This window comes from Penicillium cosmopolitanum, assembly GCF_028827165.1.
Source record: "Penicillium cosmopolitanum strain IBT 29677 chromosome Unknown utg000009l:1.0-9042332.0:1.0-9050551.0, whole genome shotgun sequence".
Classification (NCBI taxonomy): Eukaryota; Fungi; Ascomycota; class Eurotiomycetes; order Eurotiales; family Aspergillaceae; genus Penicillium; species Penicillium cosmopolitanum.
This window is the reverse complement of record NW_026622679.1, coordinates 5,547,539-5,570,804: the sequence shown is the minus strand read 5'-3', so window position 1 is coordinate 5,570,804 and position 23,266 is coordinate 5,547,539. Positions and strand designations below refer to the sequence as shown.

General features: G+C 50.2%; 6 protein-coding genes across 6 annotated transcripts; all 6 read right to left on the bottom strand.

The window, feature by feature from the left end:
- Positions 1-321: 321 nt before the first annotated feature.
- N7509_010156 (putative sister chromatid separation protein (Src1)) lies at positions 322-2,674 on the bottom strand (the record flags this gene model as incomplete). Its single annotated transcript, XM_056634793.1, has 3 exons — positions 322-723; positions 770-956; positions 1,107-2,674. 3 exons carry the CDS (start codon positions 2,672-2,674, stop codon positions 322-324), a joined length of 2,157 nt encoding a protein of 718 aa, XP_056485413.1.
- Positions 2,675-3,762: 1,088 nt separating this feature from the next.
- Positions 3,763-10,308, bottom strand: acyA (adenylate cyclase acyA; the record flags this gene model as incomplete). Its single annotated transcript, XM_056634792.1, has 2 exons — positions 3,763-10,048; positions 10,145-10,308. The coding sequence occupies 2 exons, from the start codon at positions 10,306-10,308 to the stop codon at positions 3,763-3,765; spliced, it is 6,450 nt and encodes a 2,149-aa protein (XP_056485412.1).
- A 3,358-nt stretch (positions 10,309-13,666) lies between these two features.
- On the bottom strand, positions 13,667-14,389 carry N7509_010154 (uncharacterized protein; the record flags this gene model as incomplete). Its single annotated transcript, XM_056634791.1, has 1 exon — positions 13,667-14,389. The coding sequence occupies one exon, from the start codon at positions 14,387-14,389 to the stop codon at positions 13,667-13,669; it is 723 nt and encodes a 240-aa protein (XP_056485411.1).
- A 3,683-nt stretch (positions 14,390-18,072) lies between these two features.
- On the bottom strand, positions 18,073-18,803 carry N7509_010153 (beta-class carbonic anhydrase; the record flags this gene model as incomplete). Its single annotated transcript, XM_056634790.1, has 4 exons — positions 18,073-18,297; positions 18,380-18,519; positions 18,600-18,637; positions 18,718-18,803. 4 exons carry the CDS (start codon positions 18,801-18,803, stop codon positions 18,073-18,075), a joined length of 489 nt encoding a protein of 162 aa, XP_056485410.1.
- A 465-nt stretch (positions 18,804-19,268) lies between these two features.
- On the bottom strand, positions 19,269-20,738 carry N7509_010152 (putative aminotransferase family protein (LolT); the record flags this gene model as incomplete). The annotated part of the gene is made up of 3 exons (XM_056634789.1): positions 19,269-19,950; positions 20,007-20,598; positions 20,654-20,738. 3 exons carry the CDS (start codon positions 20,736-20,738, stop codon positions 19,269-19,271), a joined length of 1,359 nt encoding a protein of 452 aa, XP_056485409.1.
- Positions 20,739-21,390: 652 nt separating this feature from the next.
- On the bottom strand, positions 21,391-22,712 carry N7509_010151 (bZIP transcription factor; the record flags this gene model as incomplete). Its single annotated transcript, XM_056634788.1, has 3 exons — positions 21,391-21,497; positions 21,549-22,560; positions 22,620-22,712. 3 exons carry the CDS (start codon positions 22,710-22,712, stop codon positions 21,391-21,393), a joined length of 1,212 nt encoding a protein of 403 aa, XP_056485408.1.
- Positions 22,713-23,266: the final 554 nt, after the last annotated feature.

The following is a 23,266-nucleotide window of genomic DNA, read 5'->3' as shown; positions in this document are numbered from 1 at the left end:
TTGATCGACCTTTTCTAGTCTGAGTATGGGAATGGTTCTATGAAGGGTTATGAGATAAAAATTTGAAATTCGACCAGACTGGTCCTCAAGGGTATTAAACATCTGGAATGAGAGCTAGGATGGACAGAGAAAGACATATGTACGTGATAAGAAGACAAGAAAAGAAGGGAAAGGAGTCCAAGTGAACATGGAAAAAAGGGAAGGGAAGGACCATATCTCATACATGAAACAGGAGGATATCAAAACGTAAAGGCTGCATATCAGAATGCAAAGATGCCCAAGTCATCACAATTGGATTAGCAACCGAGTAGACCCCGCAAATTAGTAGATTGCACGGCCTTCGTTCCAACGGCGTGATTGTCTAGGGCTTGCTGCAGATTCTTCCTTGGCGTCGGAAGGCGTGTGATGGCCCGCATCGACGTTACTGGAGGGAGAAGACAAGGAAAACCGGGCACTGTTACGACGGGCGCTACCTTCGAGCTCGTCGCCGGACGCCCCAACACCTCCTATACCGCCAATCCACTCCCAAGACCGCGCAACATCACCGCTACGGCTTTCGCGTACGGCGGCTCGGACGTTAGCGTTGCCCTCCACAATGCGCTGCACGCGGCGCCATAGTTCTTCACGCCGTTTTCCGTGTAACTCAGAACGGAGAACATCGTCCCGCATCTGACCGATGGGGATGTAAGGCTCCATTGCTCCCCCCGCGTGCGTGGAGTGCAGCTTGCGTTGCGAGTCGGTCAAGGCTTGTGGCCACTAACTCGGGTACACGAGCGATGTCTTTGCGGCGGGCAAGAACCAGAGCACGAGCATAAGCTAGACCCACGAGGCCCACAACTAGAAGTGAAAGAGGGAGTCGATACGCGAGGAGAGCGAGTCGGACGTAACGGCGGGCGGCGCAAGTGAGTGGGAGTCGGGCAATGGATGTTGATGTGAGGACGAGGACGGCGGAATGTCTGTAATTGCGAAGGCGTCTCTGTTAGTTCCGGTGACACCATGTCAGAACCAAGATCTTCATAAGAAATAGCCGATGGAGGTATGAAGCCCGGAACGAAAAGCGTGGCGAGGCAGACATAAGAGATATCTCGGCGAGGGGGTTAACTTACAGCTCAGTTTTACTGATAACTTCGTCCTTATCAAGAATTTCACCAATAGCTCCTTTCCAGAGGTCATCGAATTCGGTGTCACTGAGGCCCTTGCGGCGCATCTTCGCAACTTCCTCCTTGAGCTTGGGTTCGGGAATTTCAGGAGACGCGTCCTTTCCATCTTCCTGGAGTTGACCACATTCCCACTTAGCCCGTCTATCACGAAGCTCTTCCACAGCCTTGTCGGCGACAGCTTTGACACGGCGTGCCTTCTCGCTATCGGCTTCACAGGTTGGGGGAAGTGGAATGATTCCTCCCAACGAGAGAGGGTGTGGCTTAAGAAGGAAATCGTGCTCGCAACGAGCCTCAAATTCCGGGTAACAGAAGGCATGAGGCGGGCATGGTTCGCAATGTGGCTCCAAAACATTGGCCCATTCTGGGACATTGGTCTCTGCTAGGGACCAGGTGGGTTTTCCAAGACCGCAGAAACCAATCTCAATCTTCTCTTTGCGCCACCAAGCACCGAAGCTTCCAAGAATACTAAGAATCACGAGCCACGAGGCGATGATGCTGGTGGAGCCCTGCTTCTGCTTGCGCTTACGGACTTGTGTGAGTGGCGCGTATTGCTCCGTCTCCATGGCAAGCTGTTCTTCTGGAGTGAACTCTTCACTGATACCAACTTCGTTCTCCTCATATTCCTCTTCCTCCTCTTCTTCAGATTCCTCGGGTTCTTCCTGGGGAGGCTGCAAGCGAGAGGCAAAGTCGAATGAAGCTCTCGTGGGGGCCTTGATTCCATTTTCCTGCTTGAAATTGGTGGGAGTAGCCGACTTCCTAGACCGCAAGCCGCTCTTCGCCGGACTATCCGTAGACAATCGCCCGCCACTCTTTCGCTTCCCATCATAACTCGAAGTCCTGTCCCGCAGGCTATCAGAGGGACTTCCGCTTTGGAAGGGATTGTCGTCCGTGAAGGGATTTTCTTCCCGGGGCTCCGCCTTCACAGGTGTAGTTTCATCGATCTCTGTGGAAGGAAGTACCGGTGCCTCACTACGCCGTATCTTCCTTGCTGTAGACTTGCGCGGGGAAGGATTAACAGCCACAACGGGAGTTGCCAGAGTGTCGTCGCCGGTTTCCGTGTCGGAGGCACGTGGGTGCTTACCCACTGAGCGCGGAACGGCGCTTCGTCGCTTCGTAGCAGTTGCAGGTGTAGCCGGTGCCAGATTTTCGTCAGTATCCGCGGTCGATGCGCGAGTACTTCGTCGTGTGCCGCCGCGTCGGGTTGTCGATGCTACCGTCGATGGCGTCCGCGGTGGAGGCATGGAATCGCGTTCTTCCTCATCATCACTGGCGACGGAAGTGGAGCGACTGCTCATATCGGTGATGCCTGCGCTTGTTCTCCTCACACGTTCGCGATCTCGCAGGAGCTTTCTTGCTTGCGGGAGGACCTCATCTTCCAGAATGCGGATCAGTTGAGCTTTTTTCGCTGAGGCAGGGTAGGGAATATCGTGGTTAACGAGGATAGAGCGGAGACGGGGGACTGTGAGGGAGTTCAGGTCGAAGCCCGACTGGCAAAAGTCCAGTTCGTCCTCCATGGCGTGTGGCTTGGGGTGCGCGAGGGGTTGGTGGTGATAAGGGCGATGCACAAGCCGCCAACAGAGACTCTTCGGCTGCGTGTCACCAGGTGTCGACAAGGATGGTGTAGTGGCGCAGATGACGTTCAGTTCGGTTTAAAGACGCGCAGAGGGGGACCACCGATCGCTCCTTGATTGAGGACTTGGCCTGAAGGGGTTTCTTGGGAAAATAATGTGGGTTGTTTGTCCACTTGTCAATTCAAGCCGAGCCGGTTGGTCGGACTCGTAGTCAGGGCAACAGGCGGGGCCGAGGGAAAGCTGTGACGATGGGCCTTAGTAGGTTGCCTAGACGGGATGGAATACCAGGTGTGTAAATATCAAAGCTGATGATGAACGCTTATTTATTGAAGTAGGCAAGAAAGTAAGAAGAAAAATGAACAGCACGAGTTGCCGCGCCATGACGCAAAGGAAAACAAAGCACCGCAGACCACGTGACTGGATGAGCAAACGCCTTGTGTACATTTGCACATTGTGTATAGACATGTGCCCAGACTTGAAGTAGTATAGAAAATGGTATGCTACCTAGGTATAGTAGCATCTACAGACAAAAAGATAGCGATTCAACAGGAAAAAAAGCCTTAGCTTCAAGTCCAACCATATCACCAAAGGATCGCACCTAGCGCTAACATTTACATCCAATTACTAGTATACAAGCAACCTACCTGCATCAAAAACTTACGAGAAACAGAAAAGCTAGGAATATGTTTAAATTTCAGAGCCATTACACGCTCAAGGGAGGCCGAAAGCCATCAAGATACACGAAGCAAGTGTAATAGACAAAGGACAAGAAAGAAGAAAAGATTCAACCGTGGGCTCCATGCCTTAATGCTTGTGTGTAAATAAAATCAAATCAAATCAGAAGTAAAATAAAAAAAAAAAATTTATCAAGACTCCCCGCCAATGAGACGCCGCCCATCACAAAATAAGAGAAGGCCCGAGGAATCCAAAGCGAAAAAAAAGGGGAAGGGGATATTGTTTTCGATCTCATGGGCATGCATGTGTAAGGATCATCAAACTTGGCCGAGCTTGGCTGGGCTGGGCTTGTTTGATCATCGACTGCTGCGTTGAGAATCGAAGGAGCGAGTGTCGAGTGTGTTGGGGAGGTGTAGGAAGGAAGAGGAGGCGGATGTTGTAGTACTTTCCATGCTTGCAGAGGGATGGATGGCGACACCGCCATACGGAGGGGCCGTTCCGCCGGGGATGCCAGCAACCCCGGTAGCCATTTGTTCCTTGAGAGCGCGGTATTCAGCGAGTTGGGTCGAAAGTTGTTGCATGACCTCGCCGATTGGCACGGCGTGGTCTTCGAGACGATCGCCGGCTCGGAAGGGGCGCATCATGTGGCGCACGGAAAGGGTGTTGATTGTTGCTTCGATGCGGGTGACTTGTTGGTCGACGAGGCTGACAACGGTGGAATCGTTCAATTCACCTCCGTGGTTCTTGACCATGTGGAATAGAGCGACGTTTGGCTCTCGGAGTCGTGGTTCGCTTGGGTTCTCCAGTGCACCGCAGAGTCGTTCCAGGCGGAGGGTTACTTCCCATAGGCGCCAGATCAAGTCGGTCTTGAGATCGAGTTCGGAGCCTGGTGAGATGATGGCTGGGTTGTTTTCGGGGTCTCGCGCTTCCTCGGACGCTGTCATCCGACCTGCCAGTGAGTGCGGGTAGACAAGGTATAATGGCTCGGGGTTCTCGAGTCCCTTGAGTTTGCGTTCGCCTTGATCTTTGATCACGAAGCCTTGGCTGTTGAGCTGTTGCAATTCACGTCTGATGGTATGACCCAGGCTATCCATGCGCGGGTGGCTTTCTGTGGAGCTGGTCGACGCAGATCGCTCAGCATCGGCAAAGACTTCGAGATTGCGCTGGATGTCGCTCATGAAGTCGGATGAGACGAAGATCTGTCCTCCATCGGCAACAGCAGAGATACGAGATGCTCGGTTGACCATCGGACCAAAGTAATCCATACGATTGGTCACTGGGTCATTTTCGCAGACAGGTTCACCCCAGTGTCCACCCATGCGAACAGACAGACCGCGGAAGATGATATTGTTCTCCATGTCATAAACGATGCGACATTGTGGTTGCTCGAGAATCTCCGTGGGCCATTCAGCCTCAAGTAGCTGGTTCTGGCAGTTGAAGCACCAGAGCAGTGCCGCAGTTGTAGAGTTGAAGGCCACCATGAAAGCGTCACCTTCAGTCTTGACCTCATACCCACCAATAATTCCGAGTTGACGTCGAAGGATGTCATTGTGAATCTGAATAGCTGAGCGCATCGCATCGGGGCAAGTTTCCCACAGACCAGTGGACTTCTTGATATCAGTGAACATAATAGCAAGCTCACCGATTGGAGCGTCGACGCGATCAAAACGAGCTAGACGAGAGTCACCCGGAACATCACCCTTGGGTCTCTTGCGGAGCTTCGTCGTCTGAACAATCTGATCATCGGGGAACGCAGAGCGTTCTAGGTTCATGCTAGGGCGAGAGAACTTCTTGTTTCGCTTTTGCAGCTCACTCACGCCAAGCACCATGACCATGAGTTTGTTGGTAGCACCGAAGGAAATTGCCAAATCTCTCAGTTTCTGCGCGGCATACATGAGATTCGGATGCGCACCCCTGGTAGCATCAACAACAAGTTCAGGTGCCACGTAGTCCCACAACTCTTTGGAAGCGATGATGATCATTTCATCTTGCTCGGTCAGTTTTGTGTGCAGGGTTGCCGGTGCTGCAATGACGGCTGGCATCATTGGGAAATGACCGAAGCATCTTGACACAGGGAGAACGTCATTGAGCTTTCCATTGCGAGCCACAAAGCCGCCAGCCGCCCGAATGCGAGCTCGCTCACTCGCCTCAGCAGGGTCATGGACTTGTGTCAAGTTTCGGAGCGAGCCGTCCGACCTCACAAGAATTGCCTGTGCGTCACCAACATTGGCAGCGTACAAATCCATGTTGTTCAGATACAAAACGGTTGCAACACCACCAGCTTGAATGTCATCCTGATTGAGTTGCTTTGTATTGGACGATCTGCGATTGTATTGCCGCAGCTCACGATCGTCAATGGACCTGTACGCAGAGCCTGCCATATCCTTGTTCAATGCCAAGAATGCTCGGCGAAGTGCATCGAGCGGTGTCTCATCCTGATCTGGCTGGAGTCGTTTAAGCTCATGGGAGAAAGTAGGAGTGAAATGCTCATGCAGGTACTTCGCAACGCGAGAACCGCCACTTGACATCGTCGAACCGTCGAACATTCCAACCAGAGTTTCAATCTTGTCTGGCTTCAGACGTGGTACAATCATGTCAATGATGGAAAGGTGCTCTGTTTTGCCGAGTGTGTCTGCCATTCCATATGCAAGTGAGCCAGCTAAAGAGGCAGAGGTTCTCACACGGCGATCTTCATTCTCTTCAGGGATGGTAGGAATGGTCAAGGTCACATCCATCAAGCCAAGAACACGAAGATGGGTCAGAGACGTGAAATCAGTCAGATCAGCACCATTTGTGACTGGCGGACCCAATGAAGCAATATTTGGCTTGATTTCCAAACGTTTATTGCCCGAGAAATTCAGGTACTTCAAGCTTCTGTTCCAGTTCCAGTTCCAATCATATGGCCAATTCGAGACGTTGTATTTCAGCATATTACTACCCACATCGAGAATGGATAGCTTGCTGACTTTGCACAGCTCTGCAGGAAGCACCTGGAAGCGATTTGCGTTGATATGCAGAATCTTCAGATTGCTGCCTTCTTCCAAGTCATCGGACGGCAGTGATGTCAGCTCGTTTCCAGATAGATAGAGCTCCGAGATCCAGGGCCATCTTTTCAGAACTCCTTGGGGTAATTCTGTCAATTCGTTGTACGAAAGGTTGACAATCCGCAGTTCCGGAAGACGGGCGAGCTCGCGGAAAACCTCGTCATCCAACCTATTATCGGCAAGGTAGAGATTTCGAAGAGAACCGGCAAATGTTTGAGTGGCAGAATGTTGCGAGAGGTTCGAATCCTTCCGAGATGACGAGCTTCCTTCTGTAGCATTGGAGCGTGATGCAGTAGACACCTTCCGCCCAGCATGTGACTGTCCAACAGATGGCGCGACGGAGGCATTTCTGTATGCATTATTGGGGGATGAACCAGACGCCAAAGCTCCATTGGAATTTTGACTGGGTCGACGGCTGTCTGGCTCATTTAGAGGGCCGAGATCTTCGTACGTGGGGTTCCCAGTGAGCGCTGGTGTTGAGACAGGCGTAGTGGTTGGTTCACCAGGTACCAAAGGCACCGGTGCACCGTGCTTGGGGAAAGTTGTGAGAAGGTTCGTAGACACGTTCAGGGTTTCCAATTTAACACAGTGCCAGATTTCGTCTGGCAGGGATTTCAAATTGCACTCGCGAAGATTGAACTCCTTCAGCTCCACCAGACAGCCAATCTGAGGAGGTATGAATCCGAGTGGATTCTTGATAATGCTGAAGTGTTCCAGGCGACGTAGTTTTCCAATCTGTTGGGGGATCGATGACATATGATTCTTGTCAACAATGAGCTTAGAAACATTCGGCATGTGATCGAAGATGGCATCCTTGAACGCGGAGAGATTGGCGGATGCAAGGTTCAAGGATGACAATGTTGGCATATGGGAATCGATGTCAAACTGTGTCAAGGGATTATGGTCTAAGTGCAAGCTGCGCAGTTTTGGCGCCGAGCCTCGGAAACGCGAGATTAGATTGTGACCAAAGAACACCTGCTCGAGCCTTGGGAGACCGCAAAGATTGTCAATGCTGGTGATTGCATTGAAGCGCCCATCAATCTCCCTAAGATTGACCAGCTGTTGGAAGGACTCATCAAGTGGCCCGCTGATGCTGTTGTTTGTCATCCAGAGACGCTCAAGGGTAGTCAAGTTTCCGATGGAGGGGATGGCTTCGATGTTATTGAAACTGATATCAAGATCGACCAGCGCTCGAAGTTTGCAAAGGAATTCAGGGAAAACCTTGAAACTGTTGGATGACATGTTCAAGCTTCGCAAGTACTGGAAGTTACCAAAGTAGCTTGGCAGCTCGGTCAACTGATTGTTTGCCATTTTAATGCTCACTAGGCCGGTGAGTCGATCCAACTTAGCATGCTCCAATTCTTCCAAGACGTTGTTCGACACATCCAAGTAGGTCAGCCGACTGGCCAGACCGAAGCTCATTGGAACTTGCAAAGCCTCATTGCCAATGAATTTGATCTCGCGCAGGTTGATGCAGCTTTGAATGAAATCTTTCGGGACATCCAACGACAAATTCCTGGACAAGTTCAAAGATATGATCTCCGAAGACTTCTTGTAGAGGGTGATGGGAATGGTAACGAGACTTCGACCCTGGAGATCCACATGGCTAAACTTTTGCATCTTGTTAAACCCAGGATCAGCCTCCAAACTTGTATATCCACTCAGCTTTGTAGGCAAGAACACCAAGCGGCAGAGGTAACTGTGGTCTTCACGACCGATATCTTCAATGCGGTCTTTCTCGGTGTATCCAACCTGCTCTAGAAGCTTCTTCTGCATCAAGATCGGTTTCTCTTTATGGTCAAGCTGGCGAGACAGATCGTTCTTTCGCAACACGATCTCATAATTATTGAGATGGTCCTGTAAAAAGGACTTCTTCCCAAGCATATAAAGGACATCTGCAACAGTCGTGTTCAGACCAGCCGAGAGCGTGGCAAATGTCAAATCGATCCGGAAGACTCGAATGAAGTAGGAGGCACCGTCCCGCTCTCGTGTTCCGCTGGTGGATTTGGATTTACCTTCCGCGGCTTCCGCCATAATGTCCGCTTGCTTCTTGACATGCCAGCTATCTGGTGCGTGCCAGCTATCGGAGCCTTCCTGGTCACCTTCCTGCAGGGGGTCTGGCCGGACCGGGTCTTCTCGCGGGGTTGTTGTGCCGTCGGTTCCACGAGGCATGCGGCCGGGACCAGGGGAAGCTGTACGCACACCCCGCATATCGTCTAGGTCGGTATCTAGGGAGAAATAATGTTTCCCTTCTTCGCCCTGGGATGCATTGCCTCGGGGCGGGTGAAGATCTCCAGCCAGATTGCTGAAGCCTCGCCGAGGAAACTTTCGCCCTCCAATGCCCAGGCCCTTCCCGGACTCTTTTCTGCGCTCTGAATCGGTTGTGTCTAAGCGAGGAGTGGAGGTTCCCTCGAGGCTTCCCTGTCGGCGTCGATTTGGAGATTGTTCACGTTTCGGCTTGTCGTGGTGTGGCTTGTGGCCAGGCAAAAACCGACCGATCTTGCTCAAGATATTCTGTTTATTAGGTTGGCCTCCCGGGGAGGTGTGGCTAGTATTGTGGTAGATAGCACTCTGAACGCTCGGCGTCGGGCTCGTTGATCGACCACCAAGGTTGGCCGTCGAGCTCATGGCAGTAGAGGAATGGAGATGACTCTCCTTGTGGGGCTTCAATCCGACAGAGAAATCATCACGCCCGACTGAAGGGCGGCCGTGGAAGCCGGAGAATTGGTAGTCTGCAAGGTCACCGGCGAGAGTGGGATTTTCCTCTTTGCTTCGAGAATGGCGATGGCCATTGGCCCCGCGTCGACTTGAAGAATCTCTGTGTACAGAGCGCGGCTGACTTCCTTGAGAATTCTGGCGCTGTCCATCAGGGCCGATGGGGATTTGTCGGACAGGAGCCTCTCCGTATTGTGGAATGTCATTGAAGCTTTGATAGACCCAGGGAGTTATATCGCTTGAAGGCAAAGGCGTCTCTGCCCGCGAACGAGATTGTCGCTGAGAAGCTTCAGACCCGTCAGAGTTGGCCCTTTCTCGAGCACGCAGTTGATCAATTGGGCCCCCGCGTCTGCTGGGCGGATTCGTTCCGTCTCCAGCTTCATCAAGCGGGTATTCTTCACTGACAGAGCCCTTTGGTTTCTTTTTCATGAACTTTGCACCGAGACTTGATTTTGACCCGGTGCTGCTGGTCATGCTCGTTGTGGAAGGTCTGCGGTATTCTCCATTATACTCCAATTCCGCCGGCTCGCTGGAAAAGGTGCGTCCAGTTGTAGGGCGAAATGTAGCGGATGCAGGCGAGGCTTCGTGTTCAGAGAAATCATTGAAAAATGTTCTTTGACCATCAGCTCCAGCACTAACTGCCCAGGGAGCTATTGATTCGGACTCGGTATTCTCGTTGGGGCGGGGTTGGTTGATGGGTGGGGGTCGGGGACTGGAGGAAACGGATCGAGAGGTCTCATCCCCAGCACCGAGGACAGCGAGAGCCTTTCGATGATTACTGAAGCCGGATCCTTTGCGCTCTTCGGTGGGGGAGACTTCGGGGGAGCTCCATGACCACATGGAAGCCCCCCAATCGATCTTGGGAGCTTGGGGTTGCTCGGACCTAGCAGGAGTTTAGCATTCACAGCTTCCTGAGAGCTCAGGCATCATGACGCCTCATGATTTCGGGGACCTAGCTGCAAGGTAAAGGGGAGCTTACTTGTCTGTCAGGGTACCTGGGAAGGGTTCGGCATTGCGACCGTCAGAGGGTGTGCTATCCTGGCGCGTGCCATCGCTATTTCGAACGGTCGCCTGTGAAATCCAACTGTTTCCCGAGCTCGCTGAGCCCTGCCGGTCGGGTTGCTCGTGCTCTTGCACGGGCATGGCTGGTCCCAGACACGGCCGATGCCCTCGACAGGGAGCTAAATCAAGTCACTGCCGGCGACAGGGTCTGGGGGTGCTGTGAAGGATGAATGTCGTCCACCATCAATAGATGTAGGCTGTATTGAATGCGCCGGGGCACGGGGGAACTGGAGCGTGCGGTGTCGGCTAGGCCGTCGCGGATGCTTGCGCCACCGTATAAAGCTCGGGCCCGGAAACGCGGTAGAGTGTCGTATTGATGAGACAGTCGTGGAGGTAGGAATCACTCGGTCGGAGATGGAAGGATGCTAGAATAGCGGATATGGATGGTCGCATAGATTGAACGGAACGTTTGGGATGCGGACCTCTTAGACAAGGCGCGTCGTCGGAGCTGCTAGGTGAGGTGAGCGACAGAGTGACGGGGCGTCAGAGGGTTAGGATTTGAGGACAAGGTCGGGGGTGGTAAATCGAGATGCTAGTATCTGTCCTGGTCATCGAGCTCAGAGTCCAGGGCGGCCATGGAACATGCTGGCGAGGAGAGGTGGTGTGTGAAGGTGCCGAGTGGAATCCGGCCAGAGTGGGGAGGGGATGGGGAGACGGAGACGGAGACGGAGAGGGGGGATGATTTGTAGGAGTGGCGGATCGACAGGAAAGGTCGGAGGCAGGACCGCGAGATATTCGAGATGGATAAAAACGAGACGAGGTGATGTTCGACCAGGTCGCAAAGGTCGGAAGGTTGGGAGGATGGGAGGATGGAGAGTAAGATATGAGAGGCTATGAGGCTCTGAGGCTCAGGTAGAGGAAGAGCTTGACGTGATTGGTCCAGGGAAGGGTATCACGACTGGTTCATTGATTCATTGCAGGAGAATTCTGCCATTCGTTGCAAACATGGACATGGATACTCCGTATGGGACTGGAACTGGGACTGGGGGGGAGGGGAGATGGTCCGTGAGGTTGTCCGTGCTGCGTTCAGTGGAGCTCTTTTCTTGTGGGATTTGCTACTCCCGTACTTTAAGTTACATACATATAGTACAGTACAGAGTACACCTTGGGCATCACTCTGGGCATACTCTATACAGATCTGATCTGCCAATATTCCTGTCAATCAATCACCCCCTAGTCTCCTACTGCATACACATAATATCACAGTTGATTCGACCTGGTAGACCCAGTTGAGCTTTGCACCTTGAATACCCCCAAGAACCCCCCTTGCTTCAACCCGATATGCATATTTGTCAATCGACCTGACTAGCACCACGTGGATCGCTCATCATTCTAGCCGGAGAAGGGGGGAATAGGTCTGAGAAATGGGAAATGGAAAATGGACCGGTCCATTTTCTTGTCAAAAGGGGCTGGAACCTCATGAGACAAGTATCCAATGGCCATGCTCAAGACATCGATCGATCTATTTTCAGGTCCAGTTCACCTCCTACCAAGAAGCAAACATTCAAACGTCTCTTATTAAAAAGAGACCTGTCTCATCTCTGTAATGATCTCCTTTCCCAGAGACTCGGTAAATTCTGTGTCGGCTAACCTGTCTCAAAAATGAGTTACTGTTCCCGATGGGGTGAAGCAGCAGATCTCTTTGTCCCTGTGGTCTTCTCTTCTGAAGCTACAGGAGGTTTCAATATGGAACGTCTCTTACGAATTTGCTTTTCTCGGCTTAGAAACATTCCAATGTCCCAGCATCGCCTCAGCTTATCAACGCGCGAACTATGTACATGTACTCGAATGCCCCAACAATCCTAAGTGACCGGTCACGAATAGACCGGTCAGATCAGCAGCATCAAATGTTTGATTCATCATACCTATTAGGCGCAAATTTATATAACTTGCAGTGGTTTCAAAGGGAAAAGGAAGAGTCCAAGACGCTGCACAAAGGTACCGACTGCTTGGCAACGCCATTTGCCTCGGTTTCTGATACCTAGGCACCCCCAAAAAATTATAAAAAACCTCCAGGTCTTTTTCTGAAAGTATACTAAATAGTATCTTCTATTCAGTGGCATGGCATGTCTCGGAGAGTCACAGAGACGTCATGATACCTCGTAGTAGTTAGTAGGTAGCAAGTGGGAAACTTGAAGCCCGAACAAGTAGACTTATACTACTACCTCCAGGCTACTAGTAGATACTAGTATAACAATTTCTAAGGTTGAACTTGAACATGGTTCGTGGTTCTGACACTCTCTAAATTATATATTAGTTTAGACTCGAATCTTCCAATTCCTGGGTATAGACTTGAACTGATGCGCATCCGCGCGGAGATATATATGCAGCGGGTTTCGGATGGTGGACCATATTGTCGGAGACCCGAAATGGGGAGGCCGATGTCAGCCTTGCCCCGCCGGCATCAGCCACAAAGCCCCGCAGTGACTCACGTACAAGCAGATGATCAATGGGAGATGATTTCATGAAGATGTAGATCAGTAAGACTTGCATTGAGACGGTCTTGCCAAAGTGTCCTTCACTCCACACCGAAATCTAGATGGTACTAATCAAGGTTATCCTGTGTCCACCTGGCGTGGGAAGTTTTTACAATGGGGTAACGGGAGACCGGCTCCACAAATACATAGTACGAGTAGCATATTATAGTATAGTAAAGTGTAAGAACTTGAATGAACTTAGAACTTGACTGAATTAATGTCTTGCAAGTTTTTAAGTACCTCAGGTGGAGAAATTGTAAACACGACCAAAGTTCATTCATCATAGACTATACTATCTCAATCATCAAAGGAGATCAAATCATAATGCATCAAAATCTCAAGAACAAAGGAAAAATAACAAAAATCATGTTTCTGTTCCGTCCCTCCAAACAGGTAACGTACGTAGGATTCTCCATAAATGAGTGAGTCACAAATATCAAGAGCCAATAATAACGTGCATCATAAAGAACATGCATGCAGCCAAGCAGGAAGAGATCTTTCATCTTCCAATTGGCTCTGCTCCACCCCGGCACCAACTGCAGGAGGGGGAGGATCCCGAGCCAATAATGGTCCGACCAAACATGCACAAAGAACTATAGAGAAGCTCAAGCAACAAGAGGAAAGTGAGTATTCGAGTCATACATATTCCTCTCCAAAAAAAGCCAGATCGTTTCCAATCTGGGTGTCCGACTAAACAAGGTGGTCTCTTTGCGGGGCGCATCCAGGCAGGCCCTGAGCCAATTTCCAAAATTTCAAGTCAAGGACGTAGGGGGAACCAGTTGTGGGATAACCCCCGCAACTGGAAATGACCGTCTTGCGGTCTTGCTGATAGGGAAGGCGCAGTCAGTGCCCCCTCCCGAAGCGTGGGTTGAAGTGAAGCTTTCAAAAGCAACCGGGGGTGTTTCATAATCGTAGTAGGTAGACGACAAAGGCACATATAGATCATCAGGCATTGTAGTTGTTTAATCAACGGTGGTAGTCAGATCGGCGCTTGATGTAGGTAGATTCGTAGCGGCGTTCGGCACGGTCCAGCTGGTCAGAGCCATACAGCGAGCCTCGACTCGCCGGACTACGGCTGGTCGAGCTGCGAGGAGACTGGTGAAGAACGATGCGGTAGTTCTTGACCTTACCGGAGGTGCTGCCACTGGAGCTCCCACTGGTGCTGCGAGGCTTGCGGGTGATGATGGTTGGCGAGGCGGGTTCTTCATCGGGGAAAAGGAGCGTGGGCGGCGTTCGACGTGTTCACGGACTGGCAGACGGGGACGGACATCATAGGTACTGTCATAGCTTCCCGTGGGAACAGGAACAGTCAAATCGCGGGAAGGAGGGCGGACAGCACGGGTACGGCCTCGACGAGAAGCTCGCAGAAGGAGACCTGCCTCAATCCCCTCGAGTAGATGGAGGGCGGACTTGGCTTCGCGGGGCAGCTTGACTCTTCGCAGCTTGCCATTCTCGCGGTCCACTACGGCGAAGTGTTTTCCTCCTTGACTGTATAGATATTTGCTGAGGTCGATGGCGTAGGCGTGACCGCGTTCACAGAGGGTATCGTGAGAGGCATCGAGGGCGTGAGTGCACTGGGTGCAGTGAGCAGTGTGCTGCTCAAATTGATCGAGGACGAAGCGCTCGTCGCCTTCCAGATCACGGACGACGGCGGGGGCAGAGACGATTTCGACTGATCCAGGCATCTCGGGTGAATGGCGACTCCCAAAGAGACGCCGGGAGGAAGAAGGAGGAGAATTGTCTATGGTGGCGGTGGTGGGGTTGATAAAGTAGGTGGAAGAGCGTCGAGGAGACACGGTGAATGATTCTTTGCTAGTCACGCGAGAGAGGGCGAGTGACGAAGGAGTATAGGTGTGGGTGGATGATCGAGTAGTAGTAGGTGGCAGGTGATTGAGTGTAGTATACTATGTAGTGTATGATCGAATGTATTCAGAAGAGTGGAGTGGAAGTGAAGATGATGATGTTGAGGAGGGGCAGGAGGAGTATATATAGGAAAGACTAAAAGTGTACTACTCCTGCAGTTGTAGTAGAAGACAAGGCATACCCACAGATCAACGGGTGGTGCCTGGGACTGACCCTAGTCCCTCTAGTCCCAAGTGGAAGGAGAGGCTCTGTTCTGGCGGTACCCGCTCCTCCCGCTATTTTAGTATGACCTTCCAAGTACTCCGTACTTCACCCCATCCTCCACCGATCCACCCATCTTATCCTCCATGCTAGCGTGTGGCTCAGTCAACACCGCCGCATTGGCCCTTGTCGGACCCCTGATTGGCTCTCTTCCCCTGTAATGACGGTCTATGCTGCTCTGTGTTTGTCCCTTTGTCGCGCGCCCTGCTCATGACGGGCGCTTTGTGATGCACGCCTTGTTCTGCATCTTGTATCACTTGCAGTAATTCTCCTTTCCACTCTCGTTCCCCGATTCCTTTCTTTCTAACGTTTTCCCAGGCCACTTCTCAGCCTTTGCTGCCTGGCTCAAATGACCACCAGATGTCATCATTGGTGAAGGCATATCCTAGCACTTGTGGCTTGACCGGCTCGTGTTCCTGCGCCGATGGTGGAGGGTCTCGTGTTCCCTCCATCAGTGGTGATCATCGCCCTTCCCCCACCCCCCTGAGTACGGTACAGAACAGAACAGAACAGAACATGTTCATGTCACTTGAGCCATAATAGTTCGGCACCTGAACTTTCATCAAGGGCCACTAATTCTAAATGACGTTCGTTTGATCTGGCGCTGCCCGCCGCCATGCTTCCCACACTCATTTGTTCTCCGCACGCGCGCTCTCCCCACCAGCGTCTGACGAGACACTCCTACAATACTCGAAACATTCGTTCATGCAACTCGAATTGAGCCTCGATAATTCGTACAGAGCCTCGAGATAGACTTCTCTGGATGTTCCATTTTTGGCGACAATAAGACCGGTGTTTCATTTCTTTACGAGGTCCTAAGAATAGTTGACGATCGCCGACCCGAATGTTTTTGGACCCCAAACTACTAGTACTAGTAGTACTCGTATGCCCCTCTCAACTCAACTCAACTCAAGCCTCATCCTGCTCCGCCACAAGCCACACCTCAATTCACTATCATCCAGTCTGACAGGGTCTCTTCTTTCTTTTTCCTCAACATTGCTCAGCCTCAGCCACAAATCCCGCTTACCCTCCAACGTGATTTGACACACCAGCCACTCTCCTCATCCCCTCAAATCCCGGCTTTTCTTCTGCTTACTTCCTCCGGGTGACGTCTCCTCATCCTGGACTCTAGCGCCGCACACCTCTGTCAGGGGTGACCGAGGGGGCTTTCTCCCATATCAATGACGAGAGTGGCCCATGATTTGCAGAACGCTTAACGCGCGCCATTTCTCTAACAATCTCCTTCCAAACCTCAGTCTGCCTTGGAAGCGACGGCCAATTGCTAACCCCAATTCATAGGCAATCTCATTCTAGACACCTGTTCTTGGGCCGTGCGCAAGGCCACGACCTTTCTTTCCCCCGACTGTTCTCGGACAATATTTCGCGCATGTCTTTCGCGCATGTCAATTAAACTTTGCCTTGCATTACGCGGTTCCCTTCCCTTCCCTCTCAGCCCAGCACCCAGGTGAAATCTCGCGGTCCTACCTACGGAGTATACGCATACATACATCCGCCGGCCACGGAAAGGGGGCAATTGACACTCTCAATGCCCATCCCACTCGTTCGTTGGCATCATCCTCCACCAGCCCAGCCGGGCTAGCTCAATCGGTAGAGCGTGAGACTCTTAATCTCAAGGTTGGGGGTTCGACCCCCCCCGTTCGGCTATTCCTACAAAAAAAACCTGAGATATCTTTTTTGCTTGATGAAGAATTTTTGCCTTTGCGGTTTGTGAAGAATTTGAGCTCATCTAAGTGGCTGAATTACATCTATGACCCACCGTGGTGGGTCGGGCCGGGCCAAGACAAATGAACTCAAGAACCATCAGCCCTGTATAGTACTACGTACTCCGTATGTAAAATGCTCCAGTCAGACGAATACTACGTTTCGTTTATGTTACCGCGAAGGAAACCAGTGGCAAATTATTTTGATTCAAAGGAAAAGCAAAACTATAGGAAACAAGATTGATGCCTGCACTTGTGGCTGGTGAGCCTGGCCCAAGCGCAAGGCAGAACGTGCTATCCCTGATCAGGTCTGAAGGTTCTGACTTTCAGCTGAGCATGGTTCGGCATTTGTCAGATAGGCATCAATCTGCTTATGATTGTAAATCTGGTCAGTCGGTAATCAGTAGAGGAACCTCCATACTTGATAAGTAGTACCTTATTCAGTACTACCCTTGAAAATGTTCAACCAATATCCCTCAGCTCACTTTAGTGAGAGGTCGTAGCTTTTTATCAGGGCAGCATATACTCTGAATCGCTCTAAGAACACACTTCTAACTGAATATCCAAAAGCCTTAATTCCAGATCCATACATGTACAACCACATAACCACGTTTGGCGGTTGCGGGGTTACGATTGCGGTCAGGACCACGGGCGACGGGTCCCAAGTCTCATCCTTAAGACTATCCGTAATTCTTAAGTCATACTGGTGCTCTCAATAAAGAAAAATTCCCAAAGTCTTCTTTATTTCTGTTTAACCTCCTCATTATCTTCTATTTGTCCAACCGCCTTAGGGTACACATTTGCGTCTCCGCCTCCAATCTCCTACTACAACGCTATTTTTCAAATTCTCCCTGCCCTACAATCACCGCTAAAATGGACATCTGGACATCTATGGCTATGATTTCAATTGCGTTTAGTTCTTTCTTGCATTCATTTATGGTCAACTCTCTATATCCTATTCTTAGGAACCGAGCTAGTATCCCTCAAGCTTTGGGATCAAAATAAGCAGGTTGTCAGGTTAGAAAAGCAGATTAAGAAGACAAAAAACAAGATGAAAATAATGGAATGTCCTAGTTAAGGCAGATTCTGTTGTTGGGGAATCGGGGCATGATTATATCCCCTGCTCAAGTTTACTTTTTCAAGGATTATCATCACAAAGGCCTTTGGTCGGAGGGCTGACCGAGCGAAGTGCTTGGCTGGTAGTATAGAAAGGATGCGACGAATCACATATTTGATGCCTATATACTTAAGGCAGGCCTAGCTATATCTGGTACCTTGTAGCTTCTTGCCCTCCATGCTTAGCATGCTCGCTGAATACCACTGACTTGTTGCTCTAATATTCCAGCCTTTAATGGTACCTAGGCGCGTCACATAATACTATTAGTAGGAGTAGGGGCTGCGTAATTCATCTCTTCATGTCCAACTAACAGCACAGGGAGCTCACAATAATATCTGCCTCTCATTCTTAAATACAATAAAATACTACTACGTAGTATGTATCAGCGCATGACTTGTCCATCCTCTCATTCCACCTTGACGATCTTGCCCGTTTCCACCTCATACACGTACCCCGTGACTGGAACATCCAGCACGAGAGGACTCTCCTTCAATATCTTAATATCATCCAGAACACTCTGCTTGAGATCTCCGAAAGGAAGAAAAGAAATATAATCAACATTCTGGCCCAATTCTGCCCGGACTTTACCGCGGATCACCTCGTCGGTGAAAGTAAGCATTCCACAGTCCGTCTGGAGTCGATCCGTTAGCACCTTGTAACGCAGCTTCCCGTGGTCTTTCATTTCATTTCATTTTGATTTTCAAAAAACCTACATGGTGCACGATGATGATCTCCCGCGTCCCGAGGAGCTGCTGCGAGATGATAATACTGCGTAGTGCATCTGTCACCCGGCCGCCTGCATTTCGAATAACGTGGGCGTCGCCTTCTTCGAGGCCCAAGGCGCGGGCGGTATCTAGTTAGTACATTTACCGTTGGTTAGCTGTTATGGATATCCCTTGTAGTAATAGGGTAGGAGCCTTGTGCCAAGCGTACCAAGTCTTGCATCCATACATGCTACGATAGCAACTTTGCTGATAGATAGGTAATGTCAGCATTATATCGAGCTTTTGTCAAATATCTCTTTTAAAAAGAATAGAATAGAATAGAATACCGTTGCGGAGGCAGAGCCAGATTCCCCTTAGTAAATGAGGCAGCATATTGTGCGTTGGCAGCTTCGAATTGTTGCGCTACACTCATAGTGGATATTGAAGTTCAAATTAATGGTAGCTTAATGGTTTGACTCCCAGCGAGACTTGACAAAAGAAAAGTACATTGGGAACAAAGGTAAGATATAAAAGGGACACGAACGCCCCCGCATTCAGAGAGGTTCGTGAGAATATGAGGTGATATTTGGTTACCCCGACTTGTGATGGCGTGATGGAACCTGTACAGCTATGCGCCAATGAAGAGCGCCTCAACGACCATTTGAGTTTTTTTTTTTCTTTTTCTTGAGGAATGTCTTCGGGGACTGGATGTGTTCATCCATGCAGTGATGTTTGCCATGTGTTTATCTACTTAGGATGGTGACAGATCACGAAAGTTCAACGAAAACCGGAGATGTACATTCTACTTGGCAGATCCCTGTCACGTCCAAAAAAATGAACAGCCTCACAACTTAGGACAAGGCCCAGTCGCCAAGTATTTAATTGCTCATACTAATAACTAATACTCGTTTCGAGCAATCTGTTCACACAATTCACGCAGGATACCACCCAGCCACTCGAAATCGCTCTTTTCCACATAAATCTGCCCACTCAATCGCGTCCACAGCCACGGCCCATGTTGAAAAGTAGGCACAAAGGTATCATACTTCTCAATCAAAGTGCGCTGAATGAACGCAAAAGCACGAGACGCCTCCGACGACGACAAAGTAACGAGAGCCCCCGAGGCCATGGAATCAGCTGGCTGATCCGCCACAGCAATAGGCAGACGAACTGTCGTCAACGCACAAGCACGCATCATACTCTTCTCCCCTGCCTTCAAGCCCGGCTCCTGAAGCACTTCTGTGCCGAGAATCGAAGCGATAGCGTCCGCGCCTTCATTGGCAACCTTTTGACAGTACGCCATGATGGCCTCTTCGCCACCGCATACTTCCTTGCGGAACTTCAGGGCGGCTTCGACGCAGATATAGGCGGAGTCGTCGCTGGTAGCGACGAACTCGAAGAGCTCTTCGAAGGGAGTTTGGGTTTTCGCAGCGGTTGGATCTTGGAGGACTGATGCGATTGTTTCGGCCGAGCCGGCTGCAGGGATGAATCCCCATGATGTTGGGAGGGTGCTGCGCATGAAATGTTGATTACGCTTGGGGATGTAGAGAACGGCTGCGCTGCGGGGGGTATAGAGCCATCTGGACAGGAATGTCAGTATAAGCAAGGGAAGGGGGGCAGATGGGGATATGCATACTTATGGCAATTCGAGGTCAAAAAGTCAGGCTGAAGGACACTCATGTCTAGCGGAATTTGTCCAATACCATGGGCACCGTCAATCACGCTCAGAATACCTTCTTCGCGACAAATGGCGACGAACTTTTCAAAGGGGAAGCGGACACCCGGATTACTGACGATAGCATCGAAGACCGCAGCGCGGACGGTCAGCCCTTCGGCTCGAGCGCGAGTGACCGTTTCACGAAAGCGGCGTTCAAGTTCGTCCTGAGTGATGGGATAGTGAAAGTTCACTTTTCGGGCCTTGAAGGGGCTGTGCTCTTGCATGGAGACGATGCCTTTCTCCACGGCTCCGTAGACGGGTTCGAAATAGATGAGCGCTTCGTTGGGTTGGAAGTTTAGATTATATAGGACGGTCGCAACGCCTGTTGTGGCATTTTTCACAAAGACACATTCGTCTTTGGGCGCATTGATGATCGTCGCCACGCCCTGGCGTGCTTTTTCGAGAAGCTTTGTGTGTTGCTTTCGGATATAGGGATCCGGTCGCAGGTCTGCGATGTCTAAGAATGCACGTTGTGCATCGCGGATAGGCGCTGGGTGTGCGCCGAAAGAACCTGATAGTCGAGGAGTCAGTTTTTGAAGCTTTGAAAAGGAATTTGTCTCACAAACCGTGGTTGAGATTCTTGTATGAAGGATCGAAGAGCCAATGTTTCAACATTGGTTTCCCAAAGGGAGTGGGTTGAGCAGTAGCCATGATGTCAGCCTGGGGGTGCAAGATAGCTCCGGCAGCCAAGATCCTGAAGTTCTAGAAGCTTAGTTGAGTTCCTCTGAGGGAATCGATTGGGTTACGCAAAGTTAAATAGCCTCGACACCTCGATGACTCAGGCCAGATAAACCAGGCAGAGAAGATGTTGGTCTCGGGATCTGAGAGCTGGTGCAATTGCAACGGCACACATAAGAGATTGACTCACTTGGAGCTTCTCCGCGCCAATGGTTGTTGAAGCTTCTGCTGGAAGCTCCACTGGTGCCACGCGAAGGGCGGGGGACTAGACCTAAGGGAGAACCCCACTGCCGTTGATGAAGATTATTGAGGGTGATTCGTCTCTTGTAGAAGATCTGATTGGACTTTTCGGAGCATCCACCTGAAATTTCAAGGCTGGAATGGCCTGGCAGCTTCAAATTAAGGTGGCTACGATCTCTTATCGCAATGCGGACGTTCCAACTTTGGAAGGCCCCTCAAGGTCTGACAGCCGGCCCAAGGCGATGATAGCCGACAAGGCTGGCATACCTATCATTCTCTACAATTTTCTGAAAATGCAGAGGGAATTCAGTTGTGTGAGTTAAACATTATTCTTTTATTTCTATAATTTAATCGTCCAACGAGGGAACATTATTACCAAGCATCATCAAATTTGCCACTGATTATGCGGGCTCGACACGTACAATGCCTTTTCGATGTCCTTCCGTTTGAATGCTGGTCCAGCACCAACACAAATACATCGGAGTGAAAGATCTGCAGATCAATTAGTAACTTAAATCAAAAAGGAGATATAGAGCGACTCACATCGTATGAACAAGGTCGCATTGATTTCTGTCATATAATCGATGGATGGACTGGAGTATCCACTGGCAGGATCACTATCTGAGATCCGAACCCCTTTCCGCTCCAGATACCTTTGTACTCCACTAGCATCCATATACTCCCCAGCTCCTGACTCGGTGATAAATTTCCAAGCCCGTGATGTGCGTGCGAGCTGCTCTGGCGAAAGGGTTTCCCTCACATTGTATACGGGGTTGAGTACCCTCGCCTTGCGTTCGATCAGCTCTCCAACCTCATCGTGCATGGTATCATAGAATGACGAGATCATCCGATTGCGTTCATTTGTTGATAATGGGGCTCTGAAGATTTCTTCGATTTTTGTTTCATCATAGGGTTCGTTGGTCAATAACCAATATCCATTTTGACAACATTGTCGCACAAGTCGCTGGTAGAGATTCCATTGCCCTTGCTGTGTAATACTGTTTGGAGATAACGTTGTCGGAGGACTCGGTAATGACTGGATTGAATTCGAAAAGGAAAGAGGAGGCGGGGAGTAGACGATTCCGAAAGGGAGAATAGATTGATCTTGGTGAGGAGGAGTTGGTGGTAATTGTGTCCAATGAGCCAATGTGGCTAAAGAAGGTTGAAATGGATCTTCGGGAAACGAAATGCTATTCGCCTGTACTATTTCCGTGTCGAAATCCAGGTTTATGTCCGGCGTACTGTGCTTGCTGCGGTTGACTGTCAAGACCGTATCGACAATATCGACGGCTGCTTTCTCTTCGGGTTCATCATCGCAACCTTGTTTCGCGAGCGCGACGCATTGTCTGGTAATTTTCTGCAAGGCAGAAGTGATATCTGGGTTTGTTTGGAGTATTTTGGCTTCGAGAAGCAGATTACTGAATGATAAAAAGGACTGACTGAGATCCTCGATCCCAGATTCAAGCTCTTGCACGCGAGACTGCAAATTGGTAATTGTGTTCTCTTTCCGCTTGCGATATGCTTGCTGTGCGACACGTAGTTGCTTGCGACGTCTCTGGGAATAAAATGAGCGGGGGTGCACGCCTTGCTTTATCTTTTGCTTTTATCACCTACCTCTGGGATTTCTTGATCGTCGGTCACGGTTCGGGGACGGCCCCGTTTGCGCGGCACAGGAGCAGTAGGCGATGCAACTTTAGCCTCGGCCATTGATTCAACTTTTCGAAATATGAAAACTGATGGTGATTTTCCTCTTATCTGACAATCAAGGAGTGATGTAATAGAGAAAACGGGGAGATCATTGGAGTCGTAAGAGTGGCGGATGGTTTATTCATCCAACCCCGGATCCCGTCGGAATGTTGAATAATCAGAGAATTCCCCACCAGAAAGTACCAGCACCACTCAACAAATCCCAAGACCATGCTGACAAAAGCTTGTGCCGCAGATTCGATCAAACATTTCAAATCATGTCCTGCGGAATAAGACACTCTCTTAAACTTAAGGGAAGCAACCGGGGTTTATAAGGGCCTCGGGGACCGAATTGCCATGTCGTCATCGATGTGGCCCGAACTTACAAATCATCTTATCTCCTAGTATACTTCTACGAGTAATAGTTAATAGTCTTAGAATGATTGTGTGTTTGGCAAGACCATAGCTCAAATGTATGCTAAGTCACCATTTATTCATTTCAAAAAGAGCCGCATTCTACTTCTTTTTTTCTCTTTTTCAGCTCTTTCAATTCATCTTGGAACCGCACTGTCGTA